The 16,400-nt window shown below is 46.6% G+C and overlaps 1 protein-coding gene across 1 annotated transcript; it reads right to left on the bottom strand.

Annotated features, from left to right (window-relative positions):
- Nucleotides 1-647: 647 nt before the first annotated feature.
- Nucleotides 648-12,333, bottom strand: CYB5B (cytochrome b5 type B). The gene is made up of 5 exons (XM_005141921.4): nt 12,142-12,333; nt 4,573-4,701; nt 3,988-4,014; nt 2,123-2,154; nt 648-1,319 (listed from the first exon to the last, which is right to left on the bottom strand). The coding sequence occupies exons 1-5, from the start codon at nt 12,271-12,273 to the stop codon at nt 1,229-1,231; spliced, it is 411 nt and encodes a 136-aa protein (XP_005141978.1). The 5' UTR covers nt 12,274-12,333; the 3' UTR covers nt 648-1,228.
- Between the last annotated feature and the right edge of the window lie 4,067 nt (nt 12,334-16,400).

Genomic DNA, 16,400 nt, shown 5'->3' with positions numbered 1-16,400 from the left:
AAGCCACAACCTCCAGGAGGTTTTCACAAACAGGACCCCAGTAGTTTGCATCCCTTTTTGCAGCAATTCAAAGAGCTGAGCACCTTTGTGTCAGAGCAGTGTTGCAGAGCTCCACTGAAGGGTATCAGACACCAGGACATGAGTTCCCTTTATTTAGCAGTTCCTGGAGCCACAGACCAACATGCTGGAAGAGCTGGAAAGATTTGTACCTCAGTGCACAAAGCGTACTTTATATTGTCTCTGTACTGTTAGAGGCCAACCACATTACACACACAAAAACAGAAGAGAGAAATATCCTCCTCTATTCCAAGACAAAACCAGCATTATGCACAAATCCCAAATGGATTTTTTCCCCTTTTCATTTAGGGAGAAAAGATAGGATTTGTCTTCCCCAACACCCCCACCCCCCCATCTGGTGCACATTCACAGTAATAATGAGTTTTGCTTCCAATACATGTGTTGGATCAAGACCTCAGGGAGAAAGGGGAAAAATAGGCATTTTGAGCAGCCATGTGTCAGTTCCCATTTCTGGCACTGCAACACACAGCACAAAAGCACCCAAACAAATCAGGCTTCAAAGGTGTAAATGGTTTCACAGAACATACATTTTAAAAGGGACAAGTACAAACATTACAAAATGAACAGAATCATTTTTAAAATACTTGTATTTTTTTAACCGTTAAAAACGACATGTACAGAAAGAGCTAGAAAAGCTAACAACTTCCTGCTGCTCCAGTTAGTGTTGCCTGCATGCACTGGGATAGTTACTGTGGAACCGTATCTCTGGCCATCTCTTCTGGACCCCTTACAGTTTATGTCTGATGATGCTATGTGAAGGACTAAGGCAATCCACAGGCTCACTGGCAGCTGTCTCATGTCGTCTGGCTTAACAAAAAGGCATTGAAATAAAAATGTTGTCTGTGGTTTACTTCAGAAACCAAGAGAGAGCACGAGAGAGAGCGCACAAGCACGCACACGCGAGGAGATCACACACAAATGAGAGAATACCAGGAAGCTGCACTGGCCCTGCCACCACAGGAGGAAAGTACAGCAGCTCCCAGAGTTAGTACAGGTTGGGATTAACTTGGTCCCATGGATCTCAACATCACTTGACAGACTAAGCTAAAAGCAAGGCAGGAAAGGTTAAGGGTTGCAGAACTCCATGTGTTGCATGTGTGCATTCTCTCTCACACCCTCCTCTTCAGGCTGAGGTCCCAGCACGGTGAGTTCAAGAGTTTCTCCCATCCAACATGTAGTAGCGATACATTAAACCTAAGACCAGTGCTCCGAAGATGGGGATTAGCCATGTTGACCAGAAACTATAGAGAGAATAAAAACCAAACACACAACAAACCAAAACACACACATAAAATAGAAGAAAATCGCAAGTTAATAATTCATTCAAAATGTTCATCACATACTACATGTCTGTTTTCTCCCAGGGAACTCTATGAACCCATCTCTCATTGGCTAACAGACCAGCCAAAGGGGCTGTGGCTCTCAGGGCTGGGCAGCATTGGCCATCCCGATGCTCAGTGCTCAGCCCAGTCCTTGTGAGTGTCCCCTGTGCCTGCAAGGGCTTGGTGCCTCAGAAAACAGCAGCTGAATTGTTGAAGCTTCCACCCTGGCACATACAGAAACCAATCTGGGGTTTTTTGTTGTTGGTTTGTCTTATTTTGTTTTTCCTTAAATAAATCAGACTGTAATTTGTGCTATACAAACAGCTGAGTTGACTCAACGATGGAAATTGCTACATCCATCCCACAATAAATCTTCCTCACTCATAAACCAGAGGCCACAGGCTCACCTTCAGCAGCCTCTTTAGCTAAAAGATTCTGCATCAGCTATGGAAGACTAAGGCCCTGTTCTGGCTCTAAGGATTTTCCAATAAATGGGGCTGGTAATGGTGAAGAACCTCCAAAAACATGCACATCACTGCGTTGTGTCACTCTGTGGCTTGCAGTGCCCACTGAAATAATCTCTATAGTGCACAGGGAATACAGTGCACTGATATCCCCAGGGTTTTTTATCATGCCCATTAAGAGTTAATAATGCAGATTTACAAAGGGAGAGTCCTAACCCCTTGATTTCTTATTCACTTTTTCTTATGAGGATACTATACCTTGATTGGCCTGAGGATGTCACACTTGGATTCTGAAGGAAGAAATACAGAGTTAAACATGAGCTAATGAGACTACAAGACTAAACATGTGATTATAAACACAGAATAAAAATAACCCTCCCTTCCTGTCCCAGTCACGTTCTATCACAAGCATGGTCATTTGTGGGGCTGTTTGCCATTGTCCTCACCTCCACGTTCTTTCCATCAATTCAATCCAATCTAATCCCTCCCACCCAGTCACCAACTTCACACTGGAATTTGCATCCTCACAATAAAAGGTCTTGCTCATTACCTTGCAAAGCAGCCTGTCCCTTTTAAACACTAGGGACTGCGACCTGCACTCTGATACAGACCATCCTTTCAGTGCGATGCCCTCTCTAAACCGCTGCCCACGTTCCCATTTGCTATCCTGCTCCCTAACCACAGAAGCATACAACCACAATGTTCTCATCAGTTCTCCCTCACACACAACCTGTTTCCAAACTTCCACACTCCTCCTTTCACAGAACTCTTGTGAATTTAAATCCTCCTTCCAGTCAGCTGCAGTTCTCACTTGGGCTTTCATCAACTCTACAGCCTCGATGGCGATTGCTGCTCTCCAGTTTAAACAGTAACTACCAACCAAAACCCACCTTTCGTGCCCATCCTGAACAGAATTATCTCAATTTCCTGAGATCTTTAGTGCTTCCCTTCTGTTGTAATACATTCAGTAGCTGCTAAACATTGACACTTATCTGTGGAAAGCTACCTCTTGAGCTGCATCACAAGGATATATATGTACAGTTCTTTCTTTCTTTGTTGCTCCCACCTATTTATTCTCACATTACTGACTTCTACCTCTTGCTGCTGTTTTTAAGTTATACTTGGGCCTGCTTTTAAAACAGATGATGTACACTGGAGAAAGGCCTTAGCAGTACATAACTCACTGGACTTTCTCTTCAGAACAGAAAAAGTACTTAACTCATATCTAAGGGAGCCACTTAGATTATTACTTATTTCTAGACACATTTATGATCCTGTTTATGAAACAAAGTTAAACGAAACAATAAATTTTAAGGGGAATATATGCATAATTATGCAGTCCCATTTTTAACTAAGTGTACGCTTCATACAGCCTGAATTATTCTATGACTACAGCAAACAAACACTCTCAAGGGCTTCAGCCACCGTTCCCTCTGTTGAGAGTTTCCCTCTTGGGTCCTGCTACCTTGCAAGTGGCCCTGCTTTGAACAGCAGCTAATGAAAGTGTTGTTGAAGGCAAAGCTGCGCCTGGTCTAAGCCTTCAAGCCAAGCACGAAGAGAAGCCAGCTGCAAGGCACATGTTTACTTCTCCTACAGGATTCTATTTATTACCATTTCCCCCTCCCCATCCATTTCAAAGGCGTTTTTGCAACACTGTGCCCTGTTCTAATCCAGGAGTACCTGAGTTTCAAGCAACACCAATAATTACTAGGGCAGTTAACAGAGAATTCTTGTTTTACAGCCAATCCCACAGTGGCTGTGCCTGTCTGCTGGCTTGAATGTAACAACACCAACAGTTCAGTGGTCAGGACATAGCGAGTGATGCAAAAAACCAGTTTGTGGTTCAAGGTGTGGAAATAACATTGCTGATGTCAGGGGAGAGAGGGCACAAAAAACCCTTCCAATTTCACACCAAGGTGACTGCTGAGTTTCAGAACAAAAACAAACGTATAATTTGCTTGGAAGATTTATCCATTACTTTAGCTTATTTAAACAGAAAGCCACAAGCTCCACAGAAAAAAAATAACATAAAAGAGGTATGTGACAACTTCTTTGTTTCATTCTGTGAGCATCATTTCTACAGCATTAAATTAAAACAGTAAAGTAAAATACTAATAGCTTACCTTGGAACCTTCTTTTTTACGATCATGCTGTCAAGGGGAAAAAATAAGAAGAAAAAATATAAGCACTGACTTCAAGAAAAACCTGCAGTCTTGACAAGGGAATTGCTCTGTACACAGTCCTCATAAAAGGGGCAACTGCCTGGACTGGGGTTTCAAAGGAGTCATTCCTTCAGCACCCAAAGGCACTGTTGTTGCAGCAGGTAGGAAGCTGGTGTTTGTGCCATGCCCCTGTGATCTCTCACACTCTTGAACTCTAAATCACAAGGCAAGGCAAAGTTATGGTACCACCACTAAAGGAGGAAACCAATTAGCTGACATTAAGTGTCCTTAATTTAATTGTAGTAAGGAATCTGTTTTAAATGGTGGGAAGAGGAGACTAATTTAGTTTTGTTTCCTCAAAAGAGATTAATTTTCCCAACAGAAATCCTGGGCAACATAGAGACTGCCAAAAACCCTTAACTACTTACTTATTTCACAAGACCTATCTTAGCCTATGTGTTCAGTGGGTTACACAAAGGAGAATCACACTTTCACACAGTCCCATCCTGTGTTTGAAAGAGGCTTTGACAGTCAGCTGGTTCCTACCGGGTGGACCTCCCCAATGTAGTACTGCTTGAGCATTTCCCTGGCATCTGAGGAATGTCCCACATCTTCAAAGCTCTCCGTGGCATCTCTACCGGCTTGTTCCAGCAAAACCTCTTCTCCACCTGGATGCTGGAAGAGAAGAGTTCAGGTGAGCAAAGGGCTAGATAAAAAAACGTGCAAGAGTACCTTTGCCTGTCTGCTTTCATTCCTTCCATTTGCCATGGATGCCTCAAACCAGCATCATCAAGAAAATCTTCCAAAGGTTCAACTGTCTAACCTCTCCTTCAGGAATTTACAGAGAACAACATGTGCTGCACAGCCTGGAAAACACCTTCCATAATAAAAATCCTCCCAGAGAAGCAAATCCCCAATGTACACAGGGAGCACAGCTTTGTCGCCCACAGCAAAGCTATTCCTTCTGTGATTCCATAATTGATTTGGGCAAGAAAATAACACAGAAGAAAGAATATCCTCATGTAGTTCTTCACTGGCTCTGCTGCACAAATCAGACTCCCCTGCTTGCAGAGGAGCCTCTCCTGCATGATTTTCACAAGAACTGTCCTGAGGTATCTTAGCTGCTAGTGAAGCACGACAACACTGCCTTCACAGGCACCTGGAACGGATATTCTGCTTCTTCAGATACTTCAGAAAATAATAGTATTTGGCTGACAGTCAAATGAATGGAAAAGAAGTGAGAAGTGCATCATGTTTTCTAGTGCCGTAAGTTATGGCTACAAGTCTAGTGTAGCACCAACAATACTACATTCATCCAGTGTACAACCAACCACTCAACAATCAGGGAGAGAAAAAACATGTCATGAAAAATGATCAGTTTGACATCATTAACTGATCTCAGATTCAGAAGTTATAACAACAAAAGTACCAAATCCACAAGGATGCTCCACAACCACACTGACGTTTCTGTGGTGGCAGATGGTCACAGAAAACTGACAGACCAAGTGGTATGAACTGACACAGAACTCTGGTGCAATTCTGTTCTTGATGGTTTGGACTCTTGTCTAGCACGGTCAATACCATAAGTCCAGGAACAGGTATGCTAACCACAAACCCAGCAAGGTGCAATGTCTTTACAGAATGAGTGTGAACAACTAGTTAAATTTAAACAATCAGCTAATACAGTTAAGCCAATAAAGTATGGCTCCTGAATGCACACACAGGGACTAACCCAGTTTTCTACAGCATCAGGCAACAAGCACTAAACATGCTGAGTGCTTATAAAAGCACTTGCAGAAAGTAGGGGATGAAAACTGGCCATCTACTGTAAGTCTTCTAGAAGAACTTCTTGGGGATGTTTAACCAGGAATTTCATTTCAGATGGAAAAATGTAAGAACTGAATTTTAGGGCAACACCTTTGTGTTCCTAATCATCCAACCTAAAAGGGCAGAAAAAACCCTGCAGTAATAGGGAATATGCAGTGGATATTGGCTTTTCATGGCATCGCATCTTTGCACATAGGAGAGACAAGAAGAAAGGTAAAGTTTACTCCTCTTCAGGTCTGAAACCTTTCTATGCACTTGCTAAATCCACAATGACAAAAAGAAAATAATTAATTATTCATGCACATCTGTCCTTTCCTGTAATCCCCAAACCAAAAGATTTCAGACCATTTTAGAATCATAGAACCATAGAATAGTTAGGGTTGGAAAGGACCTTAAGATCATCCAGTTCCAACCCCCCTGCCATGGGCAGGGACACCTCACACTAAACCATGGCACCCAAGGCTTCATCCAACCTGGCCTTGAACACCACCAGGTATGGAGCATTCACAACCTCCCTGGGCAACCCATTCCAGTGCCTCACCACCCTCACAGTAAAGAATTTCTTCCTTATATTTTTGCATGTTATCTTTTGCATATTATTTTGCATATTATCTTTTGGCATATTATCTTTCTGAAAGGACTCCCTAGTCTAGACAGCCACAACTTCAACCAGACAATTCTTACCTTGTCATACCTGAGCTAATGTAAACCCCAACTATTTATACAGGAAGTCATTTATGCTAACACAAAACTTCTGAAGTCTACAGTTTCTGCAGGAAAACATTAAACCTGGAACTCTCTCCCTGCAACTGTGGGAGGGAGGAAAGGAGGGAAGGGGAAGTACTTCCAGAGGAAACAGTGACTGAAAAATGTCTGCTTCTCAAAAGAAACAGACAAAAGCAAATAAGAACAAGAGAGGTGGGCCCAAGTGCCAGTCCTCCGAAGCCTTCCTCAACAACAGCAATAGAAGTAGAACCTCCTTGTCACTGGAGCCTTCAGGACACACAATAACGTACACATTGACAGCAACATTAATAGTCTTGAAGCACCAGTTCGTGAAGGGTATGACCAACACTACTGAGCAAAGAAAACAGTTTGAAAGGGAGAACCCTGTCATTTAGGAGTGAAAACACAACAGCCATCGCCAGCTTAGGAGGCCTTGGCCCAGGCAGCACAGAAGGGAGCCCAGCCTCCTCCTGCCACAGTCAGGAGACTTGGGGGGAGGAAACCCAAGACTGCCTCGTGCTCTGCAGCACTCACAGCTACAAGAGGTGCTCTCAAAAGCACCATTTCAGAGTGACATTTCAATTGAGTTCTCCAAACTGGGTCCAGAAAACAGCAGAGTAGGGAGTCATGTAGCCTCATATTCATACCAAGCTCACTTACTTGAATGTTACTGACATCCTTAAGATGGCAAAGTTTGCCCTTGATGACTCACTTCCTAATTAGCAACTCATATAGTCCTTCTCCAGTGTTCAGCCAGCAAAGCTGTATTCATAAGACCTCAGAAGATGCTTTATCTGTGTAGCCTTTAGAAGAGATATGGACCAGGCAAGAAACAGCAGCAAGCCAGAACGGAGGCACACAACAAAGGCCTGTGACAGCACAACACAAACTTGCTGCAGAAGAGCCAAGAACCAGCAGCCTTTCCGCAAACTCCCAAGTGCCCATCTGCATATGTCTGCCTGGCAACTGCTGCTACAGACCCACTGCAGACTACAAATGAACTCAGAAGCAAAGCTAAGCTCTACAACTAATTAGATTGCTGGATCAGGTAAGACACAAGATCATCAGGTTGAGGAGGGATGCAGCAGCTTTCATTCCTAGCCCCCAGTATGAAGAGAAATAAGCCAGGAAAGGAAGAGTATCACTGTGCAGTAATAAGGTGCCAGTATGATACAAGACAGAAAACAAGGACAAACAGCCACCTAGACATCAATGGTGTTCATCAGCCACACATCCTTCAAAGCTTGTTTTAAAATGTGGAACAGGTTCCCCCAAAAATATCTCTGCAAAGCTGGAGCAGGTCAGCATGAGCAAAACCAGATCTCTGACATTCCTCCTTCTCCCTTACAGAGTTCTGGTTTCGGATACACCAGAGTACACAAGACTCCAATGCAGAAGGACAAAGAAAGGTATTCAAACTTGCTGCCTCTGTTGTGAAAGCAACCATCTGATAAGTCCTTCCTCTTCACTTCCATCTAAGTGATATGCTCTGTTAGAACCATATAAGTTTAACGAGAAGCTGTCAGTAGTAAAGTATTTCCTTCATTTGAAACACAGTTTGAAGAACATTATATTCAAAACCAACTGGCCAATGTGGGTTAGAGTTGTTACAACCCAGGCTCATGACACTTGGAAACAAGTTCAAATAGATTTCTAGCCACAGTTCTCATGGGTATCAGAAGCAACAGCACATGCCAAGACACAAAGTTGTGGTGGCTGCTGTGTCTTGTGGACTCAGGCAACGGACAAAAAGGCATACACTGAAGAAACACATACCTCCAGACTCTGTCAGTACTGTGTAAAAATGGAGATAAACCATGTCCCTCTATCACTAGAATGCCTGTGAAATAAAGTCTATTAGATTGTGAGGGTGTATGTGTGAGCAGACCAGACCTCAAGAGTGCCTGTCAGGGACATAGACCTGCCTTCTTCCACTTCCTGACTCATCATTCACACCTCCCTGAGCAGCCAGCCCTTTCTACTCTAGCCGTAGCCTACCCTTGCTTTTCCAGACTACTGCAATGAGGAGTAATATTCTGCTGGTCCAACCACCTTGATTTGGGAGAAAATTACACTGTTGCCACAGGCTACCTCAGAATGCACTTAGAGGCTCTCTGAAGCACAGGAGATTACAGCCTCTCAGAACCTCCTACGAAATATCCGTTGCTTTCTTTGCACATTGCCTGCATTTTGTTCACCTCAGGCTTCAGCAGGATTTTGCTTTGTGGTGTTTTAATTGTTACTCCTATTACATAGTAAATAACAAAGTAAATTGGAAGTTTAAAATGATCTGTGCTTCAGACAACATACAGATTGTGAGTTGGCTAGCTCATGGCTGATCTGCTGTACCTCATCTGCAGAAACCATGAAGCAGAGCTGAACAATCTCTTAGCAGTGAGGCTTCTTCAGGATTACACAAGCACTCTGAGGTAATGCTCTGATAGATATTCAGCAATCCTGTTCAAATAACCTGTGACCAAAGGCCAGAAAAGGCAACAGTTAGACACAGCTTCAGTGACTGCACAGGATGGAGGAGAAACACTACCCACTGAAAGCCTGGTAGCTGCAGCTACAGCAGAACTCTAAAGCAGAACAGTTTATCAGACAACTTCAACTTTTAAACAAGACAAACATCCCTGGTTCCAATCAGTTGCACATTGTTGCCCTCTCACTCAACTGATTGCAGTGGGGTAAGAGATATAAAGAGCATTTTTGTGAATAAATTAGGCCTTGATCTACACTTAAAAGTCTCACTACATTAGCAAGGGGCATACATGGCAGACTGTTGTGTCAGCCACACTGGCACAGTTAAAACAGTCGCCTTATTCTTCATTCCCTAGCCCAAGTAGATGTTTTTCACACTGGAAAAAGACACTAATGGGATAAAGAGCTTGGAAAAGACAATATGAAATATCATCCAAAGGTAAAACCCAGGGCACTGATACACCTGGCTTGCAGGGAGGGAGCAAAGTGTCTTTCTGGGCTTATACAGAAGGGGTCTCAGGGAGCATGTCCCAGATGCAACAGAGAACGCTGAAATGAACACTGACTACCACACAGTGTCCCTCCTCTGAAAGACATCATCATTCACACCAGGGTTAGGATCTCAGAAACATTTTTCTAATCCTTAGGTCTGAAAAGCAGTAAGTAACAACCATATCTGGAACACAGAGGCAAGTGTAAGACAAGGCAGATGGTTTCTGCAAGTACTGTCCCAGCCTCCAGCTGGTTTTGGCTCTTCCTAAACCCACAGTGCTTTGCTATTCAGAAACCAGCAGCGGATTGCTTTTCCACATTTTTGCCTAGTCTTCCCCATAATCTACTTAACCTTCTTGCATCCACAACAACCTTTGTCAAGCTGTTCCACTGTTCTGCTCCCTGTTGCACGAAGGAACACCATTTGTTTGTTCTGGACCTGGCTCCAGCTTCTTCAATGCCCCCTGGTTCTTGTACTAGACTTCTAGTTGTAGGCAGACATGGAAGATTTAAAAGCTGGTGGAGTAAGAAGCCTTCTCCAGAACACACCCACCACTCTGCCAGTTTGACTCGCTCAGCAGAGGTAAATGGGCTCACAGCCGTGTACTCCACTGCACCCACCCAAATGCTCAGGAATTTGAGAGATGCCAGATGACAGGTCTGGCCTAGTGCTGGGGAGCCCAAACACTGGTCGGGGGGTGCATGTAAGAGGAAGCAGTCAGCTGCTTGGAAAACCCTCACATCCCATCTGGAAAACTTCTGGTCTTGTGAACTAACCTGGAACAGGAATCAGAGTACCTTAGTTCTGCTCATAGCTCCATCACTTCAGGGATTCCTGAGTTAAGAGACATTCAAAGTTATTGTCTTCTCTTTCCCACCCCAAGAGTAACTGTCTAGCACAGTAACTGTCTAGTCTAGCAAGAGTAACTGTCTAGTAACTGTCTAGTCTACAGTATAGTTTGCATCTTCTTGTGGATGTGTGTGACTAAACGTGTAACTGGTCCCTCACCTCAGCCGGACCTATGGGCTCTCAGGTAAAAACAACAGCTGAGCATCAGCTGATAATCCTTCACACCACTGCTGCTCTGTAGCCCCAAAGCTCCACCCTTCCACCAAGCACCATCCCACTGTCCCACAGGCCCTTTCTTTGCACCACACTGGGGCCTCAAGTCTCTCTTGAGTATCAAAGACCCAAGAGCAGCAGCTGCCTTTGAGCTCCTGGACCTGACACAGAGGCCTCTGTAAAGAGCGATGGAGTACCAACAGCAGACATCAGTGAGCAAACGAGAGCAGTCAGGATCCATTTATGGGCCTTTGGAAGCAAGATTTTTGTTATAAAGGCTACAAACAGTGCAGAATTGGCTGTGGCAAAGGCCAGTTCAAGCCACTGTAGTAAGAGAGCTCCCTAATCTGGCCACTGAAATACCTTAGAGGGTCTCTTTAAAACAAATGTTGGGGCAAGACTCAAAGCACAAGTCAGATCCTGAATGAACTGTTATGATGCTGGACCCAAAGAACAAAACAGATTGTCTCCAACTTTGTAATGAAATACCAAAACCTACAAAGAAAGCCATTACCTTCAGCTGCCAGTCCACTGTAAAACGGCAGCCAGGTTATTGTTCCCTCTCCTCTGGTAAGCCTCTACACCTCACCAAGGTACCTTTGCCATTATATGTTATAACTACATAGCAGGCATGCTTTAATCATACATGCCTGGAGGGAAATAGTAGCTTAATTTAGACAGGCAAACCAACAAGCAGCAACATGTGCATTTTCAATGGGTTGCTCTGCTTTTAAAGCCAATTCAGCCTAACTTTTGTACATTACCCTGTAGATGCTATAAAGGGTTTGGTGGTATTTTAAGCTGAGATAAACCCCTTTGAAAGTTTTTGCCTCTTCTTCCCACTCTGTTTTCATCTCCACATGTTAACAACACAATCTTTCCAAAAACAGCAGGCAAAAGCATCGAGTCCAGAAGCAGTGTTTGTCCACAGAGCCAAGAGAACTGGAGATCAGGCAGCAGAGACTGCATCGGTTCCAAGCCATCCACGCTCGGTCCCTACGGGAAGGCAGTGTTGCAGCAGGTACTCACCTACTGCATCCCCATTACTTTCTCCTCCAAGTTATGGGGTGCCCCTGGTGATGTCATATTTACTGATCCGGCCCCATATGGTTCACCCCACAAGGCCAGAGGTGAAGCAATGCAGTTTAGGGAGCGCTGAGATGTGCCCCATGGGGAGCAGAGGTGACTCAACGGAGCCCGAGCACACCCCATCCGCCCGCCTGGCCTCTGCCATGCCCCGCCGTCCCTGTGCCCGTTATGGCCGGTACCTGGAGCAGGGGCAGGCGCTGTCCCGGGCACAGAACCGCCCACGAGGAGAGCGCTCCTGGGGCCCTGCTCCTGCCAGGGCCGGGCCCCACGGCCTGGGGCCGCAGCGCTGCCCATGGACACCGGATCTCTGCCCCTCGGTTCCCCCCGTCCCGCACCCCCGGCCCTCCCCTTCCCTCTCACCCCCTAATGGTGTCCCCTCAGCCCCGCATGTGCCCCGGTGGGCACCGGCCGTGCCCGTCCCCGCCCGGCCTCACCTCCTCCAGGAAGCGGGTGACATCGTAGACGCGGCCGTGGATAACGAACCAGGCCTCGCGGCTGGAGTTCCGCTTCCCGACCTCCTCCAGCGTGAACACGGGCCCGGCCTCGGCGCAATCCCCGGACTCCATGGCGGCTGCCGGCGGCTTCGCGAAACGAATGGTTTGGCTAACGGCAGCCGCCGTACCGGTAGCACGGCCCCGCCCCTCCGCTGCCTGCCCAGCCGCAGGCCAATGAGGAGCGGGGGGCGGAGCTGCAGGCAGGGAGCGGGCAGGGGGCGGGCAGGGGGCGGGCAGGGGGCGGGCAGGGAACGGGCAGGGGGCGGGCAGGGGGCGGGCAGGGGGCGGGCAGGGGGCGGACAGGGCCGTGGAGCAGGCGCCGCTGGGCCCCGGCCCCCTCAGCCCCCCGCGGCCCCCTCAGCCCGGCCCGGCCCCCTCAGGCCCCCGCGGCCACCGGGCAGCGGGTCCCCGGTCCCGGCCCGCGGTCATCGTTCGTGTCAGGGACTGCCGCCGGTAGGAAACGCTGCGGCCGAGCGGTGGCAGCCATACACGTGAGTGCGGGGACAGGGAGCCACCGGTGCTCCCATTGAGGAGTGTGTGCTGGGAAGGCTATCTGAGTGTGAGGGTCCCTTGGCCGAGCCGAGGCACTGCTTTGGTAGGCTTCGGATCCCACTGCCAATGGGAGGGAGCTTCCATAGCCCTCCTCTTGGTGTATTCTTTATGTACATAAAGCAGATGGCCATCCCAGACCTTCAGACAGACACAGGAGGTGCAGCACACCTGCAAGTGCTGTGTTCCCAGTACGTCCCAAAGGAAAACCTTCATGTGCAGTTCTAATGTGAGGCTCTGTGTAAATTCTTCTTTGCCAGCCCCGTTGAACAGATTTAGAGCCAAAAAGGCTGTTTGGATGGTCAGAAACACGAGTAATTTTTAAGTCTGATGGTTTTCATCAATAAACTGACATCTGTGGCTATGGAAATGATTTTCTTGCACTTGCAGGTGTAAGGCTGGACAGTGGACTGTTTGTTTTAATGTAACTGCTGAGGAGGCAGAAATAGGCCTGTGTTGTAAGATGTACTAATATCGTTGCCTACACTTAACAAGATTAAAGGTATCTGCAAGGACAATTCAAGTGGGCTCACAGCTGTGCAGTTTGCTGCAGCTGGGACTTTGAAAGGAACTCACTGAAGTGGGTACCGATGTCACCAAGCTGGGATTCCATGGGAGTGAGACATACACAGTCTGGGAGACATATCAGCTCAGAGATGTCACCCTGACAAACCACACTGCCTGTCCACATCCACTTCAGTAAGAATACAGGTTAGCTCCCTGAATATCCCAGGTTGTGGGTCAAACAAGCTTTCGAGGTCTCTCTCTGGTAAGAAAGAGGTTTTTTATTACTAGAGAGAAAGGAATTGTTCCAGTGGTGCCTGCCAACCATCATCTCTAATCCAGGTACTGCTGTAAGGCACAGCCTTTGCAAATGGCTGCAGTTCTAGGCTGAGGTGTGAAACCACATTGGCAGCTGGTTTTCATACACCAGCTTATCCTGTCCTTGTTCTGCTGGTTTTGTACCAGGTACAATCAAAGTAGCAAGGAAAAAAGCCACCTTACGAGCTAAAGAATAAGTGCAGGGAGAGGAAGCATTGGAGTCATTGCACATCTGATGTGCAGGATTCACACCTGTCTCTTGCTATGAGTGTGCTCTGTCTTAGAAACGTAAACTGCAAACCTGGACATACCATGGTACTGACTGCTTCACATCCTTCAGGACCTGCTGTGCTGGCAACTTTTCCTCATGTTGTTCCTTCAGGCATGTTTCTCATTTCTCACTGCTGTAGCAGTGTTTGTCTTTTTTGTAAGCACATTTACTGCCCTGTGCTTCCCAGAGAGCTCTTGATCTCCTCAATTATCACTTGTGCTTTGCTAGTAATGCATACCAGGATTTCTGCTCCTCCAGAGCCTGGTATGTAATGCAGTGTGTGGCTCCGCTTACTGCCTTTGTTATATTGCTGTGGTGAACGGAACGCTTTTGTGTGGCCACCCTCTACATTAAACTTGATGACATTTACAGACACAGACACAGAGTTACAGTATTGTCTCTTCGTATTTTAATCTATTATAATCTGGGGAGGCTTTTTTTGTTTTTTTTTGACCGAGACAACATGTGCACACTTGAAGTCCTCCTTTAAATACACACTCATTCCCCACCATTGCCTAAGAAACTGCACAGTGCCTTCTTCCAAGCTGAGTGTCAGAACAAGTGCTCTCTCCATACACGCTTTGGCTGTGCAAAGTAGCAGGCTGTTCCCAAAATCATCATCCTCCTATGGAGCTCTGTTGCAGGCTGGAGGGCATAGACCTTCCAGCTCCATCTTTGGCTATTTCTCACTTCTCCTGCAAACACAGATTTGGGTATCTTCTCTACCGGGGCAAGCCCACGCATTTACTTAACCTTGTATTTGTGTATTGTCAAAGAGTTGTGGTCAACAGTTCAATGTCCGGCTGGAGACCAGTAATAAGTGGTGTCCCTCAGGGATTGGTGTTGGGACCGGTCTTGTTTAATATCTTTGTCCCTGACATGGAAAATGGAATTGAGTGTGCCCTCAGTAAGTTTGCCAATGACACCAAGCTGTGTGGTTCTGTTGATCTGCTGGAGGGAAGGAATGCCATCCAGAGGGACCTTGACACACTTGTGAGGTGGGCTGATGCCAACCTCATGGAGTTTAACCATGCCAAGTGCAAGGTCCTACACCTGGGTCAGAGCAATCCCAGGCACAGCTGCAGGTTGGGCAGAGGAGAGATTCAGAGCAGCCCAAGGAGAAGGACTTGGGGGTGTTGGTCAATGAGAAAATGAACATGAGCAGCTTCAGTGTGTGCTCACAGCCCAGAAAGCAACCGTATCCTGGGCTGCATCAAAAGGAGTGTGACCAGCAGGTCAAAGGAGGTGATCCTGCCCCTCTGCTCTGCTCTCGTGAGACCTCACCTGGAGCATTGTGTGCAGTTCTGGTGTCCTCAACATAAAAGGGACATGGAACTGTTGGAACAAGTCCAGAGGAGGCCACGAGGATGATCAGGGACTGGAGCAGCTCCTGTATGGAGACAGGCTGAGAAAGTTGGGGCTGTTCAGCCTGGAGAAGAGAAGCTGCATGGAGACCTCAGAGCAGCTTCCAGTGTCTGAAGGGGGCTATAGGGATGCTGGGGATGGACTCTTCATTAGAGACTGTACTGATAGGACAAGGGGTAACGGGTTGAAACTTAAACAGCAGAGGTTTAGATTGGATATAAGGAAGAAATTCTTTACTGTTAGGGTGCTGAGGCACTGGAATGGGTTGCCCAGGGAGGTTGTGAATGCTCCATCCCTGGCAGTGTTCAAGGCCAGGTTGGATGAAGCCTTGGGTGATATGGTTTAGTGTGAGGTGTCCCTGCCCATGGCAGGGGGGTTGGAACTGGATGGTCTTGAGGTCTTTTCCAATCCTAACTATTCTATGATTCTATGATTCTTGGCCTGTTGTCCTGAAACTGTTTTGCAGTCCCCCCATCAATAGGTCAGTCTCAGCACAGATGAAACCATAAACTTGTTCTTCTCCTTTTAATTCTTTCTGTGTACCTTTTCCCAGTCATGAGGGATGTTTCTTTGATTCCTCTGAAATGGAAGCCTTTTAGCTCCTTGCTCTGATGTGACATACAACTGTGCAGGTCCCTTGCTGTGTAATATGTCTGGGAGAGAAGCTTCCCTCAGGCAGGCCATTGACTGTAAACTAAAGGGGATTTCATCATCATGCACCCAACATCCTTCTGCCTGGCCTTAGCAAGGGCAGCCAAGTCTCATCTCACACAAAGAGCTGCAGCAAAGATCACTGCTCTCTTGCTTTCACGACGCTGCCCATCCCTTGGCACATTTCCGTTGGTCCCAGTCCTTGGTTGCATCAAAAGCTACATCTCTTTTCCTAGATCCCAGCTTATTCTCCCCTGTCTTGAGTTCAATACAAAATACCTCTGCCTCGAGCTGGTTCACAGCATCTATTTCTGTAACCTACTCTATACATCTCTTTAATAAGTGCCTTTGTGCTTCTCTGCAGCTCTCACACCTGGAGGGTTTGCCATGTATTTTGCACAGCGGTCTCGTGATCGTCCTCAACATTCCCCTTTCCTGCTGTTTAACTGCTGCCTGGTTTTGGGTAGCTGTCACTGCCTCTGTTAGACAGCTCCACTTGTGCATTACATGTGGTTCCCTGGTCCATGTCCAGGCTTTCTAG

Source organism: Melopsittacus undulatus, chromosome Z, assembly GCF_012275295.1.
Source record: "Melopsittacus undulatus isolate bMelUnd1 chromosome Z, bMelUnd1.mat.Z, whole genome shotgun sequence".
NCBI lineage: Eukaryota > Metazoa > Chordata > Aves > Psittaciformes > Psittaculidae > Melopsittacus > Melopsittacus undulatus.
Note: the sequence above shows the minus strand (reverse complement) of the source record. Positions and strands in the feature narration are given on the sequence as shown.